General features: G+C 39.5%; 2 protein-coding genes across 2 annotated transcripts; one reads left to right on the top strand and one right to left on the bottom strand.

Annotated features, from left to right (window-relative positions):
• Positions 1-1,073: 1,073 nt before the first annotated feature.
• Positions 1,074-16,353, top strand: LOC145784167 (putative Nudix hydrolase NudL). The gene is made up of 2 exons (XM_082595932.1): positions 1,074-1,207; positions 15,112-16,353. Exons 1-2 carry the CDS (start codon positions 1,116-1,118, stop codon positions 15,767-15,769), a joined length of 750 nt encoding a protein of 249 aa, XP_082452058.1. The 5' UTR covers positions 1,074-1,115; the 3' UTR covers positions 15,770-16,353.
• A 298-nt stretch (positions 16,354-16,651) lies between these two features.
• LOC145784166 (cathepsin O-like) lies at positions 16,652-23,883 on the bottom strand. Its single transcript, XM_082595931.1, has 11 exons — positions 23,552-23,883; positions 22,331-22,451; positions 22,067-22,212; positions 21,116-21,129; positions 20,106-20,256; positions 19,580-19,653; positions 19,423-19,464; positions 19,085-19,184; positions 18,295-18,379; positions 17,902-17,991; positions 16,652-17,563 (listed from the first exon to the last, which is right to left on the bottom strand). Exons 1-11 carry the CDS (start codon positions 23,759-23,761, stop codon positions 17,499-17,501), a joined length of 1,098 nt encoding a protein of 365 aa, XP_082452057.1. The 5' UTR covers positions 23,762-23,883; the 3' UTR covers positions 16,652-17,498.
• Between the last annotated feature and the right edge of the window lie 356 nt (positions 23,884-24,239).

Raw genomic sequence — 24,239 nt, forward strand, 5'->3', positions numbered from 1 at the left:
ATGCACAAACTGCACATAGTAAACTCTCAATAGATACTATTGGTCAGCTTCATTAATTTATTTTTAAAGGCATAGTGTCCCATGAAATTGAAAGATTTTGATTTTAAATAAAGTAATTGAGTCTAAGCAAATATAAGAAAAAGCAAGTTGGTGATATTGAATTTCAAGTTGACAACTTGACATGTTTATGAGGCATTGAGGCTACTTTAGTAGTACTGACTACTGTCGTAGAAGGGCTCCCAATATCAAAGTTCCTGCAGTTGGCTGAATAGCCAGGCTAGCTATGATGGATACAATGCAACATGTTTATTATTGTTGCAATGTTGAATTTGCAGTACCATACTTAATCTTTATAGGATATTAACAAATTTTTCTAAAAACCTAAAAGTTTTGCACAATTGTTGTGAATAACATGTTATGCAAGCTGCAAACATTCAACTTACTACCCAAACACTTTTTATCTAAACGTTTTTCACCTTTTCCATATTGACGTGTTGGTATATCGCTTGTAATAGCAAATGGTCTGCTGGCATTTTTGTTTCAAGTAAAATGACAAAAAATGAAATGATTAGGTGAAGAGATAATATTTTCATGCATGAAGTTAGAGTGGAAGATGCAAAACTGAAGATCAGAGAAACAATGCAAGTTGTGTTTAAAATTAGGCTAGACAATAATTTTCAGATTTATGATGACAAGAATAGAAAAATGTTTTTTGTATCTGAGGTTAGTCACATAAGTGTGAACGTCATTACCCAGAAAAATCCTCATTGCCATGTTGTATCTTTCTGTTCGATTAATTTGGACATTGAGTTAGTTCATCCTTGGCTTGGTTGGTTGTGATTAGCATGCCAACGTTGCAACTTGTTTAATAGTAAAGTTAGTTTTATTCTTTGATTGCAAGACAATAGTACATACTTACATGGCAAGATTTTTAAATGATATATATATACATGTTATTTCATATCACTTTATATTGTTGTAATTAAAGTTACAGGTTACTGCTTCTTCTCCCATACCTACTTTCAATACATTAAATCACACTAACATATTTATTACCAGGGTTAGAGTATGGTGTGTGTGTTTATTCCTATAGTGTTAGCTTATGTTTATGGATCATGGACTGGCAACTTGTCAAACAAAGGCTCAACAGGAAACTTTGTCCAAATAATGCCTTAAAGGAACAGATGACAAATTATTCAGGAACAACGTGAGTTACCATGGTAGGCCTATGCATTTGCAATAAGTATAAAAATTAAGTGTTATGTTTTATCACTCAGTGTTTAAGTGCTGTTCTTCTTTTTCGAATAAACCTTTTTTTGCCACTCCATTCCAAGGGTTGAAGGACTCTGCTTTTTACCACTCTTGAGCAGTGGCAGCAACTCGGTCTAGATATTCTGGCAGATTTAGAACAGCCACTAACTTGATTCAGCATCTAGTTTACACAGACCACCCACACCATTTGGTGCAGTTGCAGATGGTGTATTCCCCATGGCACACTCACAGATCACTGATGGAGCCATCCAAGCGCTGTTTTGTATATAATATTAACTGTTTCTTAAAGTTTTAAATTATGCTGGTGTCTCATTTTGCAATGCAGAGATGTGTAACTGCATATCATCATAAATCATATTTATTGGGCATATTTATAAATCATGTTTATTGGGCCACACACAGATCTATTTGGAACAGTTTTAATTACTCTGATAAATACGGTGACAAAGTAGCATTATTGAAACATTATGCAAAATTCCACAACAGTGAACTAAAAAAGAAACCAGCTCTGGCAGACTGCTTTGTCGTTATTTTCGCCGAACAACCCAGCAAACAATATTTAGACATAGCTGAAGATAAATGGCTACATAAAATTAAAGCCACCATTAACATACAAAAATTGATTCGACCAACCACTTAGGGCGGAATTCAGATTTGTGTCTCAAAATAAGTCAGGTTTACGCTTAAGTCGGACTTATATAGGCCAGGCTTATACGAGAAGCTTATTTGCGATGCAGAATCTCGACTTATGCGTGACTTATATAAGACCGCGCTAAGCCTCTCTTTTTTCGCGCGAAAGAGAAGTTGCTATAGCAACTCTTTGGTTGAGGTAATAAAGCGTAAAACTGAAGGCTGTTTCGCTGAGCTACATTCATGCTGAATCAACAAACAAGGCAATGTTGTGCTTTAAACTCCCAACTAGAAAAAAGTCCTTTTTTGTGATGTTGAAATACGTTATGATATAGTTGCATCAGCAAGTCGTTCGTTAACTAACGTAGATGCCAAGTAATCCATGACGCAACAGATCTGGCACAAAAAGTTCATTCACAAGCAAGGAATACTCATTTATATGCAATATTATGCAAAAATATACTGTGACCTAAGTATCAAACCAAAACCTGTGTCAATAACGCCATGTTTCAGAAGGATTTACTAACCCTAGCTTTTTCAGCTGATCTGTGATCCTTTCAGTGGAGCTGTTCGCGTTAAAAAGTTTAGTTAAATCATTCCACGCTTGATAACTTTTGGAAAGGCTTTTTATTAGTTTTATATTTATTTTCCACCACTGGAAAGTCTTTGATGAGGTCAATAAGCAGTTGGCGTTCAGAATCGTTGTATATAAATCCTCTTGGCATTTTTATTGAAATAAGAAATGATTATGCAAATTATTTCAAAGGGTTACAGGAATTTGTATAAACTATGTTTATCTAAATACGCAGTAAACTCGCTAATCTCGTTGCCCACTGAATTTAAAACAACAGTTTATATCTTAGCAATAATTATGGCGTCTGAAATTGCAGTACGATCAAAGTTCTTTTCAATAGCTCATTTAATAGGTGCGATATTTTGAAACTGCTAAGTAATTCTATCTATTAACGTATAAAAGTGACGCAAAGAAATGTTTGCGTATAGCTGAGCTATATTCATGCTGAATCAACAAATAATGCAATGCTGTGCTATATAAACCTACAACTAGAAAAAAGGTCCTTTTTGTGACGTTGAAATAGAAACGTTATAGTCACATCTAGAGATGTACCGATACCAATATTTTGGCCGATACCGATCCCGATACCGATATCACTTTTTTAGGCCGATACCGATACTGATACCGATATTTTGGCCGATACTTTGGTGCTACAAAAAGAAGCAATTTTGGTATTTGCAAGGAATTATATCAAATGCTAAGTTTTACCTTATTTGCGTAAAACTATTAAAAAAAGCTTTCAATTGGCATAATTTATTAAAGATTCAAGAATCCAATCTCAACCGCATTGTTGTGTCATAATAGTAGGTTTTTGTAATGAAAGGCCACCGTAATTGAGGAATGGGGTATAAGGGAAGAAACATTACATCATAATTAAGGTTTCTTGAAAATTAATAAAGTGTTTGCGCAAACTCTCCAAATAGGCTATCATAATTGATAAGATGTAAAATGTAAACCAAGTGATTTGTATAGTCGTACAAAAATTATTCGACAAGTAATGTGCAACCTAAGGGCGCTTGTCGTTTGGTTGAAAAGCTTTTGCCAGGCCAAGACCACCCAGGCAACAAAAATGTACAACTCTGCATCGCCCCCACACTGCCAAACGTCCAAAAAACCCATGCAACCCGGCTTCCCCCAGTAAGCCGGCACCACCAGTCCACGATCTAACTTCCACCCCTCGCCGCAACAAACCCACCAAGCCCAAACAATCTCATGGCAGAATAAGCAGGCTCAAAATGAAAGCAATGGGACCACGAATCCCCACCAAACCAATCAAAATGGTCCCACTGCGCCTAAGACGACAACCCCACCGCAAAGAAAGGAGCGCTCCCCCCGGCCACCAGCACAAGGCCGAGCACTCACCAGCACAGCGACTCGCCAACCACAACGGTGCAGCTTCCACACCAGCCACTTCAATTCTTGTCGATGTCAATTCTTGCTACAAAACGGCTGCTGAGAAACATATAGTTGATTGGATAGTGTAAATGGCTAGCGTGGAAGCCACACTGTTGTGGCCAGCGAACCGCAACAGCTCGCTGCACCAGTGAGTGCTCAGCCTCGCGCCGACAGCCCAGGCGCAACAAGACCATTTATTGATCAGCTCAGCGAGGACCCGCAGTCCCACCGCCCCCACCCCGAGCCCACCCACTCCGCCATGACATTGCCCAATAGGGTGGAGTGAATTTCACTTAATGTTTTGGATTTTGATTTAAGGTGTTGTAATGTTGTCTTCGGGCCTAAAAAATAATCCCGAACATAATTTTGGTTCTCCTACCCCTAAATTGACCCTCCTACCTGAGGTCAAAGGTCACGCGAGGTCAAAATTGCTCTATCTCCACTTCTACTGGTGCTAGAAATCTGTTTAATGGCTTAAAAGATTCATAAGACCCATATTTCTATCTGTTCTAAGAGAACTTTTTCTTCTATTGCTATTAGAATTTGACTAAACAGCAAAAATATAGTTTTGTGGTATTTTTGCTTATACAACATTACAGTTAACGAACTTCAACAGCCAAAATAGTCAATTTCAGCAATTGGTTGGATTGTTATTTGAGAATCACAAAGCTATCCACAAATCACTGGAAAATACCGACCTGCAGAACAATTTGCCAATTATAGGCTCAGATGGAACCGCAATTATGACAGGTAAACACCATTGCAGCATTGCCACATTAGAAGAGTTGCTGCAAAGATCTTCGCAATAGGTCATCTATCTCCTGCATACCAACGAACTACCTCTCAGGCATGTCTTTGAGCACTTGGATGGAGTCTCTTTATACTCCGGCTCGTTTTCAGGCCCAATTGGCAAAGAGCTAAATGGTTTAGTGTCTGATTGGCATGTGGTTAAGTTTAAGCCATTATCTTCTATTGAATTTCTTCAATTGCTAAAAGAAGTTATAAAAAGTTTGAGTTTCGATCAATTTTATGCATACCAAATTTGTTTGGCTGTCATTTCTGGAAAACTTGAGAATGACTTAGCACAGTTTGAAGTAGATGGCTTGTCACATGGATGTCGCATTTTGAGATAGCCTACTACACTTCCCAAACAAATCCGAGCAAAAATTTGAGAATTCTGGTAGAATTTTGTTTAAAAGTCTACTTCCTAAGTTGGTTTGATGTCAAGCTTAACTCTAAAATAAATAAAGTAGCTGTCAACTATTTTCGCATGCACAAACGAATCAACCAATTTCTCCAGAAGCAAGCAAGAGACATTGCATCAAAAACTTTGGTACGTAATGGCTTCTCAGCTCACCCCGAAAACATTTTTCTTACGATGATGGCTGACGATGATGATACAATTCGATCACAAGCTGTCAATATTGTGTTATTGCTACCCAGAAGCAAAGATGTTGAAATGACCCCAGATGATGAAAGTGCAAAGGCGAAATCTATTGCAGAGAGGAGAGTAACTTCAAAAATTTATCACACTGGAGATCAATATCAACGCCGAGTTCTCCCACTACAACATGGTCAATTTTGATGAAATTCATGTCACAGAACCTCCCGCAACCAAAGTCATAAATGATGATGCAATATAAAATTTCAAAACAAACAAGCTTGAACTTGATCACCCACACAAATGAACATGCCACAATCAAGCTGTAGAGCGTCATGTGAAGCTCGTAACAGAAACTTCCATGCATGTGGTTAGGTTCGAAAGATGCCTGGGATGGTGTGATCCGCAAAAAGATCAAATCCCGGAAGTTGATGACCTGTTTTAACACCAAAAAGCAATTTTACTGCAATAAAAACCACTTGTTTTTTCGTTATAGTTACCAGGGGCATAGCCGGGACGTAAATATGAGGGAGGCAATATGTTTTGTGACATTTTTGAGTGTCATTTTCAAGCATGGGATTTCCATTAGGTGCTGCTTGACTTGAAGACCTGTCGGTGGTCCCTTCGCAGCTTTCCCGTTGTTGCTGGTTAGTTCATGCTCAATTTAAATTTTGATTGTTTGTGTAATAATTTTATTATTGTGCGTAATGTGACTTGTTGGCAAAAAACTGTATCATAGTGTACGGTATCTCTCTCTCAATAATTGCATGCCTTTCAACCATTGAAATGTCATCTTAAATGCATCAAAACATTAATTACATACTTAGTTCAAACTTCAGTTCCTCATCAATACTACAGATAAGAATATTTCGATGTTCAATACACTTATTCTCGAACAACAATCCAACCAATTGCTGAAATTGACTATTTTAGCTGTTGAAGTTCGTTAACTGTAATGTTGTATAAGCAAAAATACCACAAAACTATATTTTTGCTGTTTAGTCAAATTCTACTAACAATAGAAGAAAAAGTTCTCTTAGAACAGATAGAAATATGGGTCTTCTGAATCTTTTAAGCCATTAAACAGATTTCTAGCACCAGTAGAAGTGGAGATAGAGTAATTTTGACCTCACGTGACCTTTGACCTCAAGTAGGAGGGTCAATTTAGGGGTAGGTGAACCAAAATTATGTTCGGGGTTATTTTTTAGGCCCGAAGACAACATTACAACACCTTAAATCAAAATCCAAAACATTAAGTGAAATTCACTCCACCCTATTGCCCAAGCCCGGCGAGTCCACCACAACAAAAGGTGGAAACCAAATCACAAACTGACAGAACCAGCCCACCAAAAACAACCAAGCCACATGGCTCCCTCAAACGCCCAGCAACGCAAAAACGATGCAAAATTATACATTTCTGCAACCTGGGTAGTATTGGCCTGGTTTTATCCTCTGCTTCTTCTTCTTCTTTCGTTTGAGACCAGATCAAATCAAATTTCAGGGCAGGTGATGGAGAGCCAGGTAAGTGTAGCTTCGTCCAGCGTTGCTATACCATGCGTTCCATTTGGTGCCTTATAGATCGGACATTCGAGAACGACATGGTCAGCAGTTTGTTCCTCCGCGCCGCATTTGCAGGCCGGTGAGGGAGCCAAACCCCACTTGTGCATGTTGGAATGGAAGCGACCGACTCCAGTTCGGATTCTGTTGAGCTTGACCCAAGTCGGCCGAGGCAGGTCCATACCAGGGGGGCGCGCCACCGGGTGAGGTATAAAACGATGTAGTTTCGTGTCGGTGGCACACCACGCTGCATTCCAATTGTCTTCCATGAAGTGTGCTGCGCTGATGGCATGATTGCTGAATGGATGTAGTAATTCAACAGCAGCTGGCACAAAGGGGTATCTTGACTTTAATTGCCGGGGAGATTCCTGAGGTGGGATGTTGAGTTTTGCATCAAGCAAGTGGTTAGGATCCCCCGCCCGGCGAGCCAGGTGTATAAGGGCTCCCTTTCGGCGAAGCTCAGCAGGTTGGATGCCGGCGAGGATTGGTAAATACTCTGTTGGAGTTGGGCGCAGGCATCCAGTTACAGTTCGCAATGCGTCGTTGATTGGGCTGTCGATGAGACGGGTGTGGGCACTGCGGCACCAGGCAGGGGCGCAGTATTCAGCAGTGGAGTGGACCAACGCCAGGGTTGCAGTGCGCAAGGTGTCAGCACCTGCACCCCAAGTTGTGCCTGCCAAACGTCTCAGCAGGGCGACGCGAGATGTAGGGATGGGCAAAATAGAATAATTAGCTATTCTAGAATATTCTAGAATACTGAAACCGAATATAGAATACAGATATCTATTCTAGAATAATTGACAGTTTTTACCATCGACACATTTTAATGATTTTACGACTTTACAAAAACAATGAACATCACAAAAATTGCTTATCGCAGTGTAACAAATTTAGGCTTTCTAAATTTTCACCAGTCAAACGAGATCTCAAATTGGTGGCAGTTAAACCTGCACTTGAAAAACATCTCTCTGAAGAAGCAGATGTAGCAGGTACACAAAAATATTTTGAAACTAACTGATAGAAACAAGAAAATTGTTTTTTGTTTTGCTTTCCATCAAACAAGGGCGTTTTGAAGTAGTGGATGCTTTCAACAACGTGAGATAGGTATCTATTTCTGAAGCAGGGGAAGCCAAATTTGCTGATTCATCTTCACTACTGCAAGTAGCATCTTCAATCCCACAGCGCAACACGTCATCCATGTCACTGTACTGGCATACCGGTAGTACAGGCCCGTAGCCAACCGGGGGCCAAGGGGGCCTCGCCCCCCTGGCAAGATCCCAACATTCTCGAGCAACAGCTACAATTATAATGATTTTGCCCATTTATATTTTTTCGCCCCCCCACTAAAAAAAATTGCCCCCCTTGCGCTGCGGTAGAAAAAAAGTTGCCCCCCCCCTTGCTCTGCGGTAGTGCAGTAAGACAAAGCCAACTACCCGTACGTAGTTCTGCAGGGAGGGTCGCTAATGCGCACACCCTGTGGTCGACATTGCCTTGCATACGAGAGTGGTAGCTCACGATGTTGGGTGGCTAAGCGAAGGCAAGTTGACCCTTATATTCTCCCAGAAACAACTTAGGTTTGTGGTACCGAAATAGAGAAAAATCCTGAAAGTGGATTAAGCTGTTTCGTGCCACACTTCCGCAAGACTGTGAGGACTACAAAGCGCTTGACAAGAAAGATCTCTTTAATGCGAACAATGAAACTCGTGCGTTTTTCCGACGCCGCATCACACTGAATCGATAAACAATTCTACTTTCGCTGCAGCGAATTCGTTGCGATCAAACGGACTAGTACGAAGTAGATCGTTAAAGCGGTTTCAATTATCCGATTTCATATGCATTTTGAAACCGGTTAGACTCTGCAACCGGTTATTCTATATTCGGTATTCTATTTTGCCCATCCCTAGCGAGATGTCAGCTTTTTGCGTAGTGACTGTAAATGGTGACGGTATGTGAGTGACCTGTCAAGTGTAACCCCAAGGTATGTAGGTTCTGGGCAGGGCGGCAAAATTTTGCCGTTAACGGTCACTTTCAGGTCACGTTTTGCCTCCGTGTTGTTGAGATGGAAGGCTGCCGTCACAGTTTTACTTTCGCTGAGCTTCAGTTTCCATTGGTGAAGGTATCCAGATATGGTCGTCATGTCTTGGCTCAACGTCATTTCTAATGATTGCCAGTCTTTCGCAGAGTGCAAGATGGCCAAGTCATCAGCATATGCATATTTGTCAGATGTTGTTGATGGTAGGTCATGCATATAGACATTGAAAAGGAGGGGAGCCAAGACTGATCCCTGTGGGACACCGTTTTTGAGTTGCCGCAGTCTACTTGGCTTTCCGCTTCCGGTGGTAAGGGTAAAACTCCTGTTGTGGATAAGTTCCATGATCATTTTGACCATGTGCCTGTCAGGGAGTAGGCGGAGTAGTTTGTAGACTAGGCCACGGTGCCAAACAGTGTCATAGGCTGCTGTTAGGTCGATAAAGACAGCCCCCGCTTTCTTTTTTGCGGAGAAACTCTCCTCAATATCCTGAGTTAGTAGTGTGACTTGGTCTACAGTTGACCTCCCGTGTCGGAATCCAGCTTGTTCTTTGGGAAGCAGTGGGTCAATTATTGGTTCGACACGAGCGTAGATCAGTCTCTCAAGGATCTTGAAAGGGATGCAGAGCAAGGAGATGGAGCGATAGCTCTTTGCATCGTCTAGTGGTTTGTTTGGCTTAGGGATCGCGACGACCAGAGATCTTCTCCTGTTGGGACTTCTGGCTTCTTTCTTCGAACTCTGGGGCCGAGGGTTTATCCTTTTACCACCCCAGAGACGCCCTGATGCTTCCGATCCTCTGCTGAGAGTAAAAAAGAAACACAAATGATAAATATTGAAGAAATTGAGTCTCCTTCACAACTTAAGAATCGAACAACGCAAAACTGCTGAAACAAAACGTTTTGTTTGAGTGAAAGAATCACTGTAAGCAAACAATGCCAAAAGGTGTGCGCATGAAGTCATGAGAGTGTGAGGTATCAAAAATTTGAACAGGTTGTTATTTTTCTACATCAATGTGACGTTAGTTACTACTTTAAAAAATCTATATCTTTGCTTCTGCAGAAAATCCGCAGCAAACGCCTTTTTTTACATGTTTAGTATCGGCCACAATATCGGCCAAATTTTGCCGATACCGATGCCGATACCGATACTCAAAAACTGGCCGATATCACCGATACCGATATATCGGTACATCTCTAGTCGCATCAGTAAGTCGTTCGTTAACGTATATGCCAAGTAATCCATGACGCAACAGATCTGGCACAAAAAGTTCATTCACACGCAAGTAATAGGCCTACTCATTAAGCACTGAAACAACGTTATGCCAATATGTACATGGCTTTCGTTTGCAATAATTAGGGATGGTAGAAGTAGGGGATTGCTCACTCAAAATGATGGTGGACAACTGGAGGGTCATAGTGTAATGACAAAATTTGGCACAACTGCAGCTTGATGTCTACCGCTATGTGTTGCATATCCAGATGCACCATATAGGACCTGGCTGCATGTGTACAAAGTGTGTATTGCCAAAATGAATGTATGGAAATATGTGATATTATATCATGTTTATTTAATACTATTCCAGTCATAATAATGCAGCGATGGATTTTACGCTACAGTGGTAACGGTAGTTAGCTTCACACTGCTTTAGTAAGGTTTTGCCGATGTTCTAGCACTCAAAATTTTACGCAAAATATAGCATTTCATTCGCTAAGACTGAATTTACGTAAAAGCAAAGAAAACTTTTTGCAGTTTCGCCAATTTTTGAATTTCGCAGTGACCCTCCAGCTGTCCATATCGTAAAAAAATCAGTAAAGTGAGTCGTCCCGGTATTCCACTGTCCCTAGCAATAATTCATCAATTTGAAAGAATCAGATAACTCAGGTTATTTTTGATGCCTTGAAAGTTAAAAATAGTACAATTCTAGAAATACTGTCGCCAGTTTTTGACTAAAAGGGCGCATAGACTCCCTGTAGTCTGAAAACTGTCAAATGTAAGATAGTTAATAGACTTGTTTTTTTCCTGGCATTGCAGACAAAGGAAAAAGTATGACCAATCACAATTGTATGTTTGCAAAATTGATGTTACAAGCAGTATTACTAAACTGCGTATCAGCGTCTGGTTATTCAACAACACAAAATAGGCATTTCAAAATTTACACCACCAGCAATAACACTAGTAAGCTACTATTGTCAGCGTCTGAAAGAAGTATGGTCATTCAACAATAAAGCCAACTGTCAGACCGAAACTCTACCCGCAACCTGGTTAAGATAACAGGCACACCTGTTTCACATTAAAAACTATCAAAAAAGTTTCGTGCCTTTGCACCAGACGGTCTATTTAAAAAAAAAAATGCTGTGACAAACCTCCTATTTTCAATACCTCCAGTATTAACCAAACACTTTTTCCTTCAACAGAGGCTTAAACCACCTCCGCAGGTGGCTTATATCTTTTGGCTTTTAAGCCGAGTATCATCATCATCATTGTCAGCCATTGTTGTTCTACTGCAGGACGAAGGCCTTCCCCATATCTTTATAATTTTGTCTGTCTTTGCACGTTTGTGTCCAGTGTTTGTCGAATTGGTAGAGTTCGTCTCGCCATCTTGTTTTCTGTTTCCCTCTTTTGCGCTTATTGTCAAGCGGTATCCAGTCAGTAGCTCTTCTTGTCCATCTGTTGTCAGTTGTTCGCATGATATGTCCTGCCCAATTCCACTTTAAACTTTTTATTGTTTGAATGATATCTTTGATTTGTGTTTGTTGTCGTATCCATTTGGCTGGTTTCCTGTCTTTCCATGTAATGTCTAAGAGTACTTTTTCATGTGATCTTTGTGCAGTGCGTAGTTTGAGTGTTAATGCTTTCGTTAAGCCGAGTATAAGCCTTGCTAAAGCGTAAGTCTGTTTTCTGAATCGCAAAATCGACGCTTAACGCCGACTTTTGTCCAGACAGACTTAAGCCACCTTAAGTCGGGTTTCTGAATTCCGCCCTTTGTCTGTTTTGTTACTTATGTCATCAGCAACCTCCTACCCCTGCAGTGTAGATTATTCAACCATGCCCATTCACACTTTATTCTTTTTGGCGTTATATCAATGTAAACTTATGGCAGTGGACTGTAATCTAAATTGCGTTTTTCTTTGTATTCGTCTTGTTGAACGATTGTAATTTACTTGATGGATGATAATGTTCATGTGTTCTTGAATTTTGTACTAGTATAGTGTTGAAAATCGTGGCAGAACACCAGTTTAAGATTTAGGCTTGCAGGTTTTGATTTTAATTTTATGTAACCATCTATTTAAAAAATTGAAATAGAATTTTATGCATGTTGATAATATCGGAGTTTGCTTTATTTGTTCGTTTTACGTATTTTCAAATTTTCTTTTTTACATGTGCTATAGCGAAATCGATTCTTACTTACTTAATAAATAACACCGAATAACACTAAGGGTCGAATGCAGAAAGGTAGCTCAAAACTAGTTTTAAGCAAGCCGGGCTTAAATAGTGGCTTGAGCCGAGTTTTGCGCTGCAGAAACTATTCTTACTTTAAGCTTAGCTTAAAACTCGTTTCATTTCAGGTTTTGAGCCACCAATTTAAGTCGCCAAAAATGGCGACTTAACAGCGGCAGATCTTGACTTAAGCATTTTTGCAAACTGGATTTCAAAGGATTCCGGTGAAGTTGTGTGTTCGGTGAAAGTTCCTGGCCATGATGCGAAAATATTTGTAATGCGTAATTTTGCATCAACAATGCACTGGGTATTTATTGAGAAATAGCCTTTCCTGTTCCAGAAAATTTCAGCGTTTTCACCAATTGCATCTATCACACAAGGAAAATAGGCAATACCATAAAACTTCTGTTTGGTATTTAGAATTTCTGCTGGCGATGATGGAAACTTTATGTATGTGTTTTTTCTTGCAACAATATACGCTGAAACTTTTTTTACTGTACGCAGGGCCGTAGCCAGACTGCAGAGCAAGGGGGGCCCAAATTTTTTTAGGGGGGGGGCGAAAAAATTTAAATGGGCAAAGTCATTATATCTGTAGCTGTTGCTCGAGAATGTTTGGATTTTTCCAGGGGGGCAAGGCCCCCCTGGCCCCCGGCTGGCTACGGGCCTGACTGTACGGCATACAGTCGTTTGGTGACATTGAATCAAGTCACCATCACTCAGTTTAAAATGTCCAGTTGCATAGAATTTTAAGGTAACAAGCAACTGTAGCATTGGTGAGAGGGATTGACTTCGCTCTGTGAAACTATCGGATAGTTGCTGGCACAGTTCTACTACAACAGCTTTGCTAAATCTGTAGCGTGCATGAAGCTGGTCATCATCGTAATAATCAAATGGATTTTGTGCATCCCTAATCATCCTGCGTGATAAGTTAACCGTTGGTTCTTCATCTTCAATGAATCTTTCAAGCAAGTCTAATGTATCCATAAAGTACCGTATGTTATTGCTGAAAAGTAAACCGTTTTCTGGTAAAAAATAAACAAACGTTTGTTATCCTCCTTTTGCTAGCAAACAAAATATTGGATGCATGATTAACCAATGCTTATCACTTCGGCAATTTTATGTTTTTGTTGTAAAAACTATTTCCGAAGTATACCTGCAGAGGCTGTAGTACAGCATGCAGGTAAGCTATTTTATGGCTATACATTCAGTAAGATGAGGCTCTGCCTTTCTACAACCATTTTTTATCAACGAAGTTCTGTAGATATAAAAGAAAAAACTCTACAGTACTTGTACAAGTTGCTGTTTGTTCATACTTGCTAGTTGATTTTTTGGCTCTCATAAAGAATCATCTCTCTCTCGCCATTTTGTAGACTTCAATAATACTTTTAATTTTTATTAATAGCCTACCCCTCCCTATTTAGCCCCTTGACAAACCTCCAGATAGTTTTGGTTCACTGCTATTTTTCAGTTACAATGTTGTTAAAAAACAACTGCTACTTGTAGCCTACAAATTGTTGTCTACCACTACATGCTTGCTAGTTGCTGTCAACATGCTTTGTCAAAAATCACCATGGCAAGTCGAGTGACGTCACACTTTGCGTCAAAAACGTGGCTTAAAACCAGTTTTATTATGAAGCGCAGCTTAAAGAGTGGCTTGGCCAAGCGACCTTGCAAATTAGTTTCTGCATCGCGCTCAAGTTTTAAACCGAGCTTGACTAAAACTCCGCTTGCCTGAGAAGAGCTTGGCGTTAAGCTAGGCTTATTTTGAGCTACCTTTCTGCATTCGACCCTAAGAGGTTAGATTGTTGTGCAAATGCCAGCATTTGATGAATGCAAAATAGCAGTATCATATTCATTGCATAATAATAGTCACAATGACTACAATCAAATAGGCTAATTTAGTAAGTGTAAAAGTTCTATGTCAGTTTCTTGTTGAGCATTCTCATAGAAGGAGTTAACACCAGAAATAGTTTACTTATATTTGTCCTGTTTTTAGAAATAGGGATGGACCAAAGTTTAATTTTGCTGCCCATATTTGAAGGCTGCTTGTTTACTTAATCTTGTTCTTCAATTTTGAGAAAAGTTTTTCAATTGTCACAATTTCTATTATGTCGGCTGAGTGGTGAGAACGTCTGTACAGCGCTCGAAAGGGTGTCGGTTCGACACCACTCTGGAGCACATGGTTACTGAATGTTCTCGATGAGACACCAATGAGAAGCAGCTGCTGCAATGACTATATATGTCTCTTTGCTGTCTCCTGTTCTGTTGCACAAAATTAAACATGCTCATTATTGTATTCCTCAATTGAAATCTCACCATTATTATTGATTAAGCATGGCCAAATGAATGTATCCGTTGGACCTAAACAGGCAAAGCATTGCAAGCTGCACTCCTCCTGTTTCTAAATTCGCATTTGTCCGCCCCGTTAGTTCAGTGGTTACGCGCCTGGCTTAAGTTCGACCCTCGTGGTGTGCGCTTGAGCAACGCATTTCAGGATTGCTCTCCATTCAGCGGCAGCGAGTGAATGGAATAATTCCCGGCAACAAGACTTCAACAATCGAAAAAACTTCACTCTGCCAATCTCGTTAACCGGCCCTGCGTCAAGAGCCTATACAACACAAGTATGCGAAACTACCAGGAATAACCTATCAAGGCTTTGTCAGTGCGAGGATAAAGTCAAAACCAAATTTACGATTACACTAGCGCAGTTGTGTTAGCTTTTTTTTTACACGCAATTGCTTACTATTTTTACTTCTTTGAAGAAAGTAGATTATGCACTCGAACTGACTGCGGCTATTCGTCACTTTACTTGTCTAATAAACTTTATGCATTTAGATCGGCTGTTCTCATCTGCTTGTTTTCTTACAACGATGACGTATATGTGATGATGACACAACGGTCTGCAAACTTGACGTTCATGCCAAACGATGCGTGCTTTCCTGGTGGCAAGAAAGATGAAACTGACGAAACGTATATTGACACAGCATTAAGGGAAACGTACGAAGAGATCGGCCTTCACCCATCCCATGTTGAAGTCTTGTGTGAACTTATTCCGATGTTTACGATATCTCAGATTATGATTGTACCAGTTGTTGCGGTTATAAAGAATTTGAACAATGTCACTCTTCGCATTAATTCTAGTGAAGTTGCAGATGTATTCGCATGTCCACTAAGTTTATTTCTAACCGACCCAAATTATAAATGCCGACATCTGAATTTCGGAAAGAAAACTTGGATAAGCCATGAGTTTGTATGGTCTAAAAATGCAGCTTTGTACAACCGGAGTAAGGGAAATTCGCTTTGCAAGCGTGTATTCGTTGATCTCCGCCATGAAAAGTTCTCCATCTATGGACTAACCGGATGGTTTAGTCTACTTGTTGCAACTACAACTTTTGACATGCCTGCCGTGTTTGAGTCTTGTTCCTACACTGTGGATGGGATTGTAGAAGCACAAAAGCATCTTCCCACCTACATGTTCAGTGCCAAGTTGTGATGCGAAGATGTTGTAATAACGGTTTTTAATTATGGTGCAATTCTGTCGCATGTAAAATGCTATTTACTAATTTATTCCATTATTCTAATGTTCTTGATTATTGTTATCTTTTTTACTGCTGTTTCCCGACTGTCTGTTCTATCCTTGTTCTTGCGCAGTATACGTTTGGTTTTGAATCTTTATCCTCGGACTGACAAAGCCTTGATAGGTTATTCCTGGTACTTGTTCGCATACTTGTAGAGGCACTTGACGCAGGGCCGGTTACCGAGATTGGCAGAGTGAAGTTTTCCGATTGTTAAAGTCTTGTTGCCGAGAAATTATTCCATTCACTAGGTGCCGCTGAATGGAGAGCAGTCCTGAAATGCGTTGCTCAAACGCACACCCCGAGAGTCGAACCAGCGCCGTGTGATCTTGAGCCCGGCGCGTAACCACTGAGCTATCGTCTATGCAATCTCATTCGATCTCAACACGTTGCCTCCTACAATTTAAGGTTTTACACCGTTTCCCGTTAGTTTTAGTCTGATTTCGTTGATTTGTCGTAATTAATCGCGCAACTACATCTGTTGTGTTGAACGATGCCAGGATTGAGTTGTATCCACAAGTTCGTTTTCAAGCAAGAAGTAGATTTTGATCAAAGAAGAAAGAGCCCGAAACGTAGATACTAAACTCATGTTGCAATTAGATGGCCATCTACTTTTTGGGCTCCCTATTTTTTGTTGGAGTTACCGAGCATTCTGAAGTCTATCAGAGTTGCCATTTTGCTCCTAAATAGATTTTATTCCCCTGACTTGTATCAGGCCGTGTTAGTCGAAGCATGCAGCAACGTATACAAACTCTAGTATTTCAAACATTTACTGGAAATATTGTCTGCAGACGTTGAATCAATGTAAAAATGACGAATTGTGTTGTAAGTATCGTCTGCTTCCAAACCGACTTGCCCTTAAAGTGAGGGGTGAAAGCACAGGGTATCGAACTTCTAAATCACAAGTTGTGATCAGGGTCCAACACGTCATTCCGTCAAAGGGAGATCGCGATGAACAAGAGAACTGATATGATAGGTGCTTTTTTACTCCATGCCGGAAAGTATAATTGGCATGCCTTAAAACTCAACGGGGCGGAAATACACACAATAAGACGAAAAGCACTTCACTCAAGTTTCGTGAAACTACGTTAACAAATTGAAGGCAATGGCGTGACACCCTTATCGAATTTATTCATCCACATGTTTCACATTCATTATCACAATTGAGACACAAAACCTCGCCAGACAAACATCACAAATTACGGCAATTACAATTACGCTAGACAAACATCCCAATGGTAGATTTGTGAGTGGATCGAAAAGTCACGCTGATGCAAACAACGCCATCACGTGTCGCTTCATGAATGGATCGGGACATCGCTAGAGGGCAACAATCGAACTGGGGATGCTGGAAATAAAATTGCGTCAAAGCGAAATCTTTATCTTGGTTTCGACATTCCACCAAATAGCCGCATGCGGGTCGTCTGTGCTCTAGGGTGGTGAGAGTTAACGATCAACATTCGAAGGGCAACTGGTTCGACGCCCCGTCCACGTAACTAACTGGCTTTGACAGCACATCTCCTGCCTGGTGGCTGCAAGTGTAGTGAAGTATCCTGCTTGGGAGAGTGACGATCACTTTGCCAAGTTTGAAAAACTCTTTTGTGGCGGGAAGTAGCAACCTCACAAATCGCAAGACGAAGAATTGGATCATGTCCATGATGCGACATTGTAGCCTTTCACTGAAGACGCCCCGCAGTAAGAGTTTGCAATTCCTGAAAATAACGTCACAAATTCCTGGTATCGTTTCCAGTTAACATGCAAGAGACGAGCGCCAAACAGTAGCGATAATATTTTACTTGGTTTTCACTCAGCACCTCTGCACGAATTGTTTGGTGATGAATTGCGCAGCTGTAGGCTAAATGATAAACTAGTCAAAGGCCCTTATATTGTGGTGTTGAGTTTACAACTTCTATGTAGGCTAGTTTCAATCCAGTCCTATCTGAAAGTAGCTTCATTATTCTTATTTATTTTGTGTTAAAATTAAGGGCACAATTCCTGCACAATATTGTTAGGATTGTAAATGCAGGCGATAGATGGAAAACTGTCTCACCACAAAGATTTTCCCCTATCTTAATGTACAAGTATCCTCCGTCGCCAAAATCTGTTCCCCAAGAGTTGCGAACGATCCAGTGTGGAGTGTCTGCATTGAAAACTTTGAATAAGGAAATTACGATAGAATTAGTTCTTTATTTTTATATTTTTTCTTTTAATATTAGACTCTGGACGGTTTGCTACAGACAAGTTGACCTTAATGTTTCGGGATAGAGATTTTGATTGAAAAACTTTGAATAAGGAAATTACCACCAGGCTTCAATGCAACATTACAGAGAGATGTCTCTTCATGTATTGGAATGTTTTCTGAACACAAGAAGTGTTCCCTGGCTCAACAAAGGATGGGACATTGGGACAACACAGATAAAACAGCATCATGAAGGCCACTCACCCGACAGATTGTAGCCAACTAATAGTACGGCGTGGTTTGGTTTGTTTGCTGAACAGTGATGTTGGATGATTCCGCTGATGTAATCCTAACATAGAAACAACGTTATGTATGTTTTCGCAATATATTTATATTCGATAAACGCAAAGATACTGATCTGTGTCAGGCATCACTTGTGGGAGCTGCGGAATGAAAATGAGACTAGTTTGAGGCCATTGAGGATGTGACCATAATTATCTCATAATATTTAAAATTTCCTGCGCAAAACGTTCTTCATTAAATTATTAGGCTATCAAGCGAGTTTGAAGTAATGAACAGTCACAGGCGCATTGCATCAACTCAGTCCATACAAAAATAATTGCGTCAAACTTAAACACGTTTCGTCCTTTCTGCAAAAAAAATCTTTTAAACTTGATATAAACGAAACTAACAACACAAAAACGAGCGGAAAAGCTCTCAGCCTCTAACGAGACGGCCAATGGTGACCCACAGTTGGTTGGTTTTGAATCTTTATCCTCGGACTGACAAAGCCTTGATTGGTTATTCCTGGTAGTTTCGCATACTTGTAGACAGAGGCTCTTGACGCAGGGCCGGTTACCGAGATTGACAGAGTGAAGTTTCCGGTTGTTGACGGGGAATTATTCCATCCATTAGGTGCCGCTGAATGGAGAGCAGTCCTGAAATGCGTTGCTCAAGCGCACGCCCCGAGAGTCGAACTTGCGCCGCATGATCTTGAGCCGGACACGTAACCACTGAGCTAACGGGGCGGACTTACCACAGTTAAAAGGCTTACCTGCCAATTGACAGCATCCACGAGAATGGAGAGTGGGCCGGCGTGTAGCAGCGTGGGAAGCATCTTGTTCATTTCAAGTGGAGCGCACGACTTCCAACACCTTGATCATGAATGACGTGATGATAATAATTTGGTCACTTCAAACATTTTGAGGGCAAGGTAGGGTTTCTTACAGTACGTTACCTTTGGATCTGTAATCGGGTTTCTCTCCATCACCGCTTCACTGGGCGTGTAGTCGTTCTCTAATGTACGTTAAACTGCTTACCCCATTATGTTTGTAGTGCAATGTTACGTTTGAAATTACTTTCGGTGCAAAGATTGCAGTCACTCATACGCACTTGTGATAAAAGTATCCAGTAACACCAACTCCAAATGCGTTCCTGCAAATACAAAGCAGACAAAATAATAATCGACAAAATATGATATTGTCACACCGGCGAAGGCTTGTGGATTAAAGTGAGAATTAACGTGAACCACACGAGTCAAACTACTCACATAGTTTCATTGTAGCAACGTTCTTGGCGTCCCTCGTATGGGTAGATGGATTCCTTGACTAGTTTCACATTGTTCTGGCAATTACATCAAAAGTTGCATACTTGAAATTGAAAGCGACCATTCAACAAACAGAGACAAGAATAGATAGTTACTAATATGGTGGCACACGAACATGATAGAAAAGCTGTACGTGAGGTTGCTCACAAAACATTAATAGAGTTATTACATTTCAGGCTACAATGTAGCATGAAGAATTGTACAGCACACTAACTGCAATAACATAACTACTTGCGAATTTATAGTGATGAGAAAGTCAACATCGTGCTGCTCAGATAATGTTTGAAAGAAATTAGCTCTTTGAAATGCTTATTGTTTCGTAAAATTCTAAGTTCGAAGCTAAACAACCGGATAGCCACTGAAATCTCGAACCAATCGTAAGTTACGCTCACCGTCAGTAAGATTGGTTCGAGGTTTGAGTGACTGTGGCAGAATTTATTCACATTAAAATGGCCATCGAGCAACCGACCTTCTTCATCCATCCGAGCGTGCCGATTGGGGAACCCCCCTTGCAGCCGTAGTTTTTGCTGCAATCCAAAAGTTGTTGAGGGCTGAGCTCAACGAGGTCACCACTGAACATGGCCCACTTGCTCTCAACCTCCTCCACCACACTGAACGCCCTGGGAAGGTTCAAGGAATAGAATGTGAAACCGTCAACTTAAAGAAGCAGCAGCATACAAAAAACACCTTTACATGCAGCAAAGTGGGACTCAGCTTGCACCATGGCAGTTAATCCTCACCACACTAGAGAACTAGAAAAGGCCGCAACAACCCAAGGACAAGAAGCCATCACAGACGACGATAACTTGAGTGAATCACTTGTTTTTTGAAGACTTAAGTTATGATAAAGCACGTTACGGAAGCAGTACGTGAAAATCATTACAAAAATGCAGCTGTTGAGCAATAGCACTGCAAAGTGATGTGGCAAAAGGTCGTGGCTCTTCTACAGCTCTCACTAAGGCAAAAAATATTTCTTTTTTTCACATTCCAAGATCTACCTCGTTGTTGCTGAGTTTATTTGTTTTTGACTTGTCTTGCTACGTAGGACGTAGAGTTTACAGAAAAACTTACGTTTAATTCTAATAATTTCCAATTCACATACACAATACTATAGCGGTAATCGTACTGATAGCGTTTTGCAAAGCTGACACGTTGCAAAGCTAGTAGCCTACTACGTAAGTAGTTAAGCATATGCTATATAAAAAGACTTTTCTTAAGTATGCCAGTGCAGTCTTGATGGTATTTTTTCATAAAAAAAAAGAGCAGCAGCGAGTATTTACTCCATTAGATGATTACCACATAAGAATGACAGTAAGCTACATAGTCTTTTATTTTAACAAAATGTTGTTACTAGAGAGTCTAGAGATGTAGGCTACTGATACCAAAAGTTTCGCCGATACTAATATCACTTTTTCGGCCGATACCGATATTTTGCTGATACTTTACTGTTGCAAAAAGAAGCCGTTTAAACCAACTCACCAGCAGCTTCCACACTGCAACCAATAAAAAGAAGTTATTTGGCATTATTTACTTTCTGTTACGAAAATGAAATCTACAACCTGAATATTTCAAGTGCACGCTTGCATGCAAGAAACATTTAAATACTATGGCAAATGTTCTAAAGTGAAAGTATTGCTTCAAAAGCACAGCAGCCAGTACCGGTACCTGGCATATTTGAGGATTAATTGGGCGATGCTGATAAATTAACAATTTTCTGATGATACAAATACGATGGTGCAAATCTCACAAATATTTATGGCAACTCTGACATGAAACATAATTGCTAAAAAGGAGAAAAAGCAATGTACATACCAAACAGACTTAATGCCATTTAGGATTTACATCTAAAAACCTGTCTACCTTGTAGCCTACTACTTCTATCTACAATTCATGGATTTACTCTAAGCTTGTTAATTTTTAGAGCAATAATTTCACAAAATGAGCAACTTTCGAAAACACTTGTTTCTCAACTTAAACCAAACAAAGCACAAAAACTTAAACCAACAAATGCCAAATAAATAGAAGTTCAAAAAACTTTTGTATTGATTGACATTGCTAGCCTGATGTTTCAATGTTAAAAAATCAAGATTAGTTGGCAACAAAAAAGAACATTTTGGGTAAATCTGGTTGAATGGTAATGCTTTTGAAAGGTATATATAGTTTGTCTTCTAACAATACAAAGAAGTCAAAGAAGTTTTTTAAATATCAAGTGCTTCAAAAAGATTTGCTACCAAAACTTCACATAATTTACTTACTTTTGACAAAATGTACTTGGTTACGGTATTCACTGGTTTCAGTAAAGAAGTTTACAACATTTTGAATCAAACACAGAAAATTGCTTTCTTTTAAAAGCAAAAAAAACAAATTCTAGAACATAGCACCAAAATTTTGTTTAGTAAAACTATGGAATGTAGATATTGGAACCCATACATTGCCTTGATTCCGAACAGGAGTCACCACTCCTTTGTCTCTCCAATCAAAATGCTTCGGTAAACTAGAAATATTTCTTGTCCAACTAGTTGATTCTAGAGAGGGTGCAGCATCGCTGTCAGTGACAAAAGTAGTGAGATATATTTCTAAAAAACAGACCAATTCAAAATTAGAATGCAAATGACAGAATAGAATATATCATACACTATTTTCCAAAGATCATATCAAAATAACAGACCATACACAACATGCATCAACAACCACCTTTGAACTCTGATGGTGAAAAATCTGAAAATCTGTTGATCCCATATATTGCATCATCATTTTTCCGTTGTGTTGTGTCTACAAAAGTAGTGCCTAAAACATTGATTCTTTTAAGTGTTTCCTGAAAAATATGTAATAAATCCTCTTGCATACCGTATGGTAATGTGGATTGCTGAAAAGTAATAAGCTTTGCACAAAGCAATGAATATTTTAAATGTTTAAGATATGGTACTTCTTATGATTTCATAAAACATCGTGGGTAAGCAGTTATAAGTTGAAATATATAGACAATAACTTTATGCCTGCTGTATCATACTTAGTGTGGCTGAACAAAACATGCTTTGCAATTATGATAATTATTTATAAATTATCACTTTCTTAGATGTGTATATATAATATCACTAAGTAAGATTATGGATGGCAAGTAAAAATTTAGCCATGGGCATATTATTGTTGCTCCTACATACGTCGTTGCATACATGCTAGTCAAACCTTTCAGCAATTCAAAAGTATAGACATTGTTCTCAGGTTATCCCCACTATCGTGCTCGAGATGTCACTGTACCAATTACAGCTCTCTATGGACGGATTACTACTAACAGTGCCATTACAAAAAAACTAATGTTGTAGGCTAACTGACTAAACAATGCTGGTAATATTTAGATAATATTTATGACAAATAACCAATACTCATTGTGTTGTAAGTTAATCTACTATGCTGCAGTGGCGTTGCATAGCCATTTGATTAGGAGTTCACATTTTCAGTTTAAACATATAGTCCAGTTGTATTTGAAAACAAAAAAACACATAGTGGAGCTTTTTCAAATACAAGTAGACTAAACTTTTCTGAAACTAATCACTTTTCCACACAACGCCACTGCAACAAGTGAATACTAGCCTAGTCATTTGTCATAAAATATTATCCAAATATTGCAAGCACTATTTAGCCTATAACATCCTTGTGATTAATTTTTGACGTGCCATTCACATTTCTATGAATAGGCGACACACCTGCAGCCACAGCCTATATTATAGCCTGTAAATATTGGCCTGCCATTATTAGCGCATCACTTTGGTGTTTTGAACTTAACCATATCTTGTGTATTTTAGCTTTATTCTGAGTCTTTCTCATAAATATCACAAGTTGCTCATATTTGCATGCCAGGAAAAAAAAAACTTTAGAGTTAAGAGTGATTACAAGTGCATATGCTACTATACTTACTTGAAAATTTCTAAATCTTCTGGTGTACTCCAAGCTTTGTTTGGTGTAGGATTTGTTGAAAGTTCTTATGAATCTGTTGAATGCTTTTTCTTGATCACTTTGTGAAATGTAAAGTATCTTTTGACTTTCCTCAAACAGAAAGGTGCTCACAAAAAGCACTTGAAACACCAAAACAAAGCAAAAATTGAGAATAATCATCTGCTTTTGCATGAAATTAGCATTGAACACAATGCCTTTTTTCCGCAAGGGTTCGTTCAGTCTATAATGGTTGTGACAAATTCTCTTGGTTTATGGCAAAGCAGACAAACTCATCGCATTTTTCATTCTTTCGACCCAAAACTGCCTTGCTAAAACTAAAAGCCAAAAGGTTTTGTTTTTGTTTACTCTTTTAAGCAGTGTTGCCAGATTTCAGAAAAATCGTTTATGACTGCTAGTTGAGAATGGCTCTAAAATTACTCCATGTCAAGCCTTCTGTGGAGAAGTGTGGAAAGACATGAACACACTGAAAAACGTAATTCAACATGTGGTTTGGAAATGAGTTGAGAGATTTCTGCAGTGGCTTATGTTGCGGTGTTTTACTCATTTTAAGCTGCAATAACTTGGCTTTCTATCACCTGCCCTAATACTAACAATTTTGTCTCATACGAAAGAAGTCATTTTGTGGAACTTCGAATTTTTTCTCTTATAA

The sequence above is a fragment of the Aplidium turbinatum genome, chromosome 15 (assembly GCF_918807975.1).
Source record: "Aplidium turbinatum chromosome 15, kaAplTurb1.1, whole genome shotgun sequence".
NCBI lineage: Eukaryota > Metazoa > Chordata > Ascidiacea > Aplousobranchia > Polyclinidae > Aplidium > Aplidium turbinatum.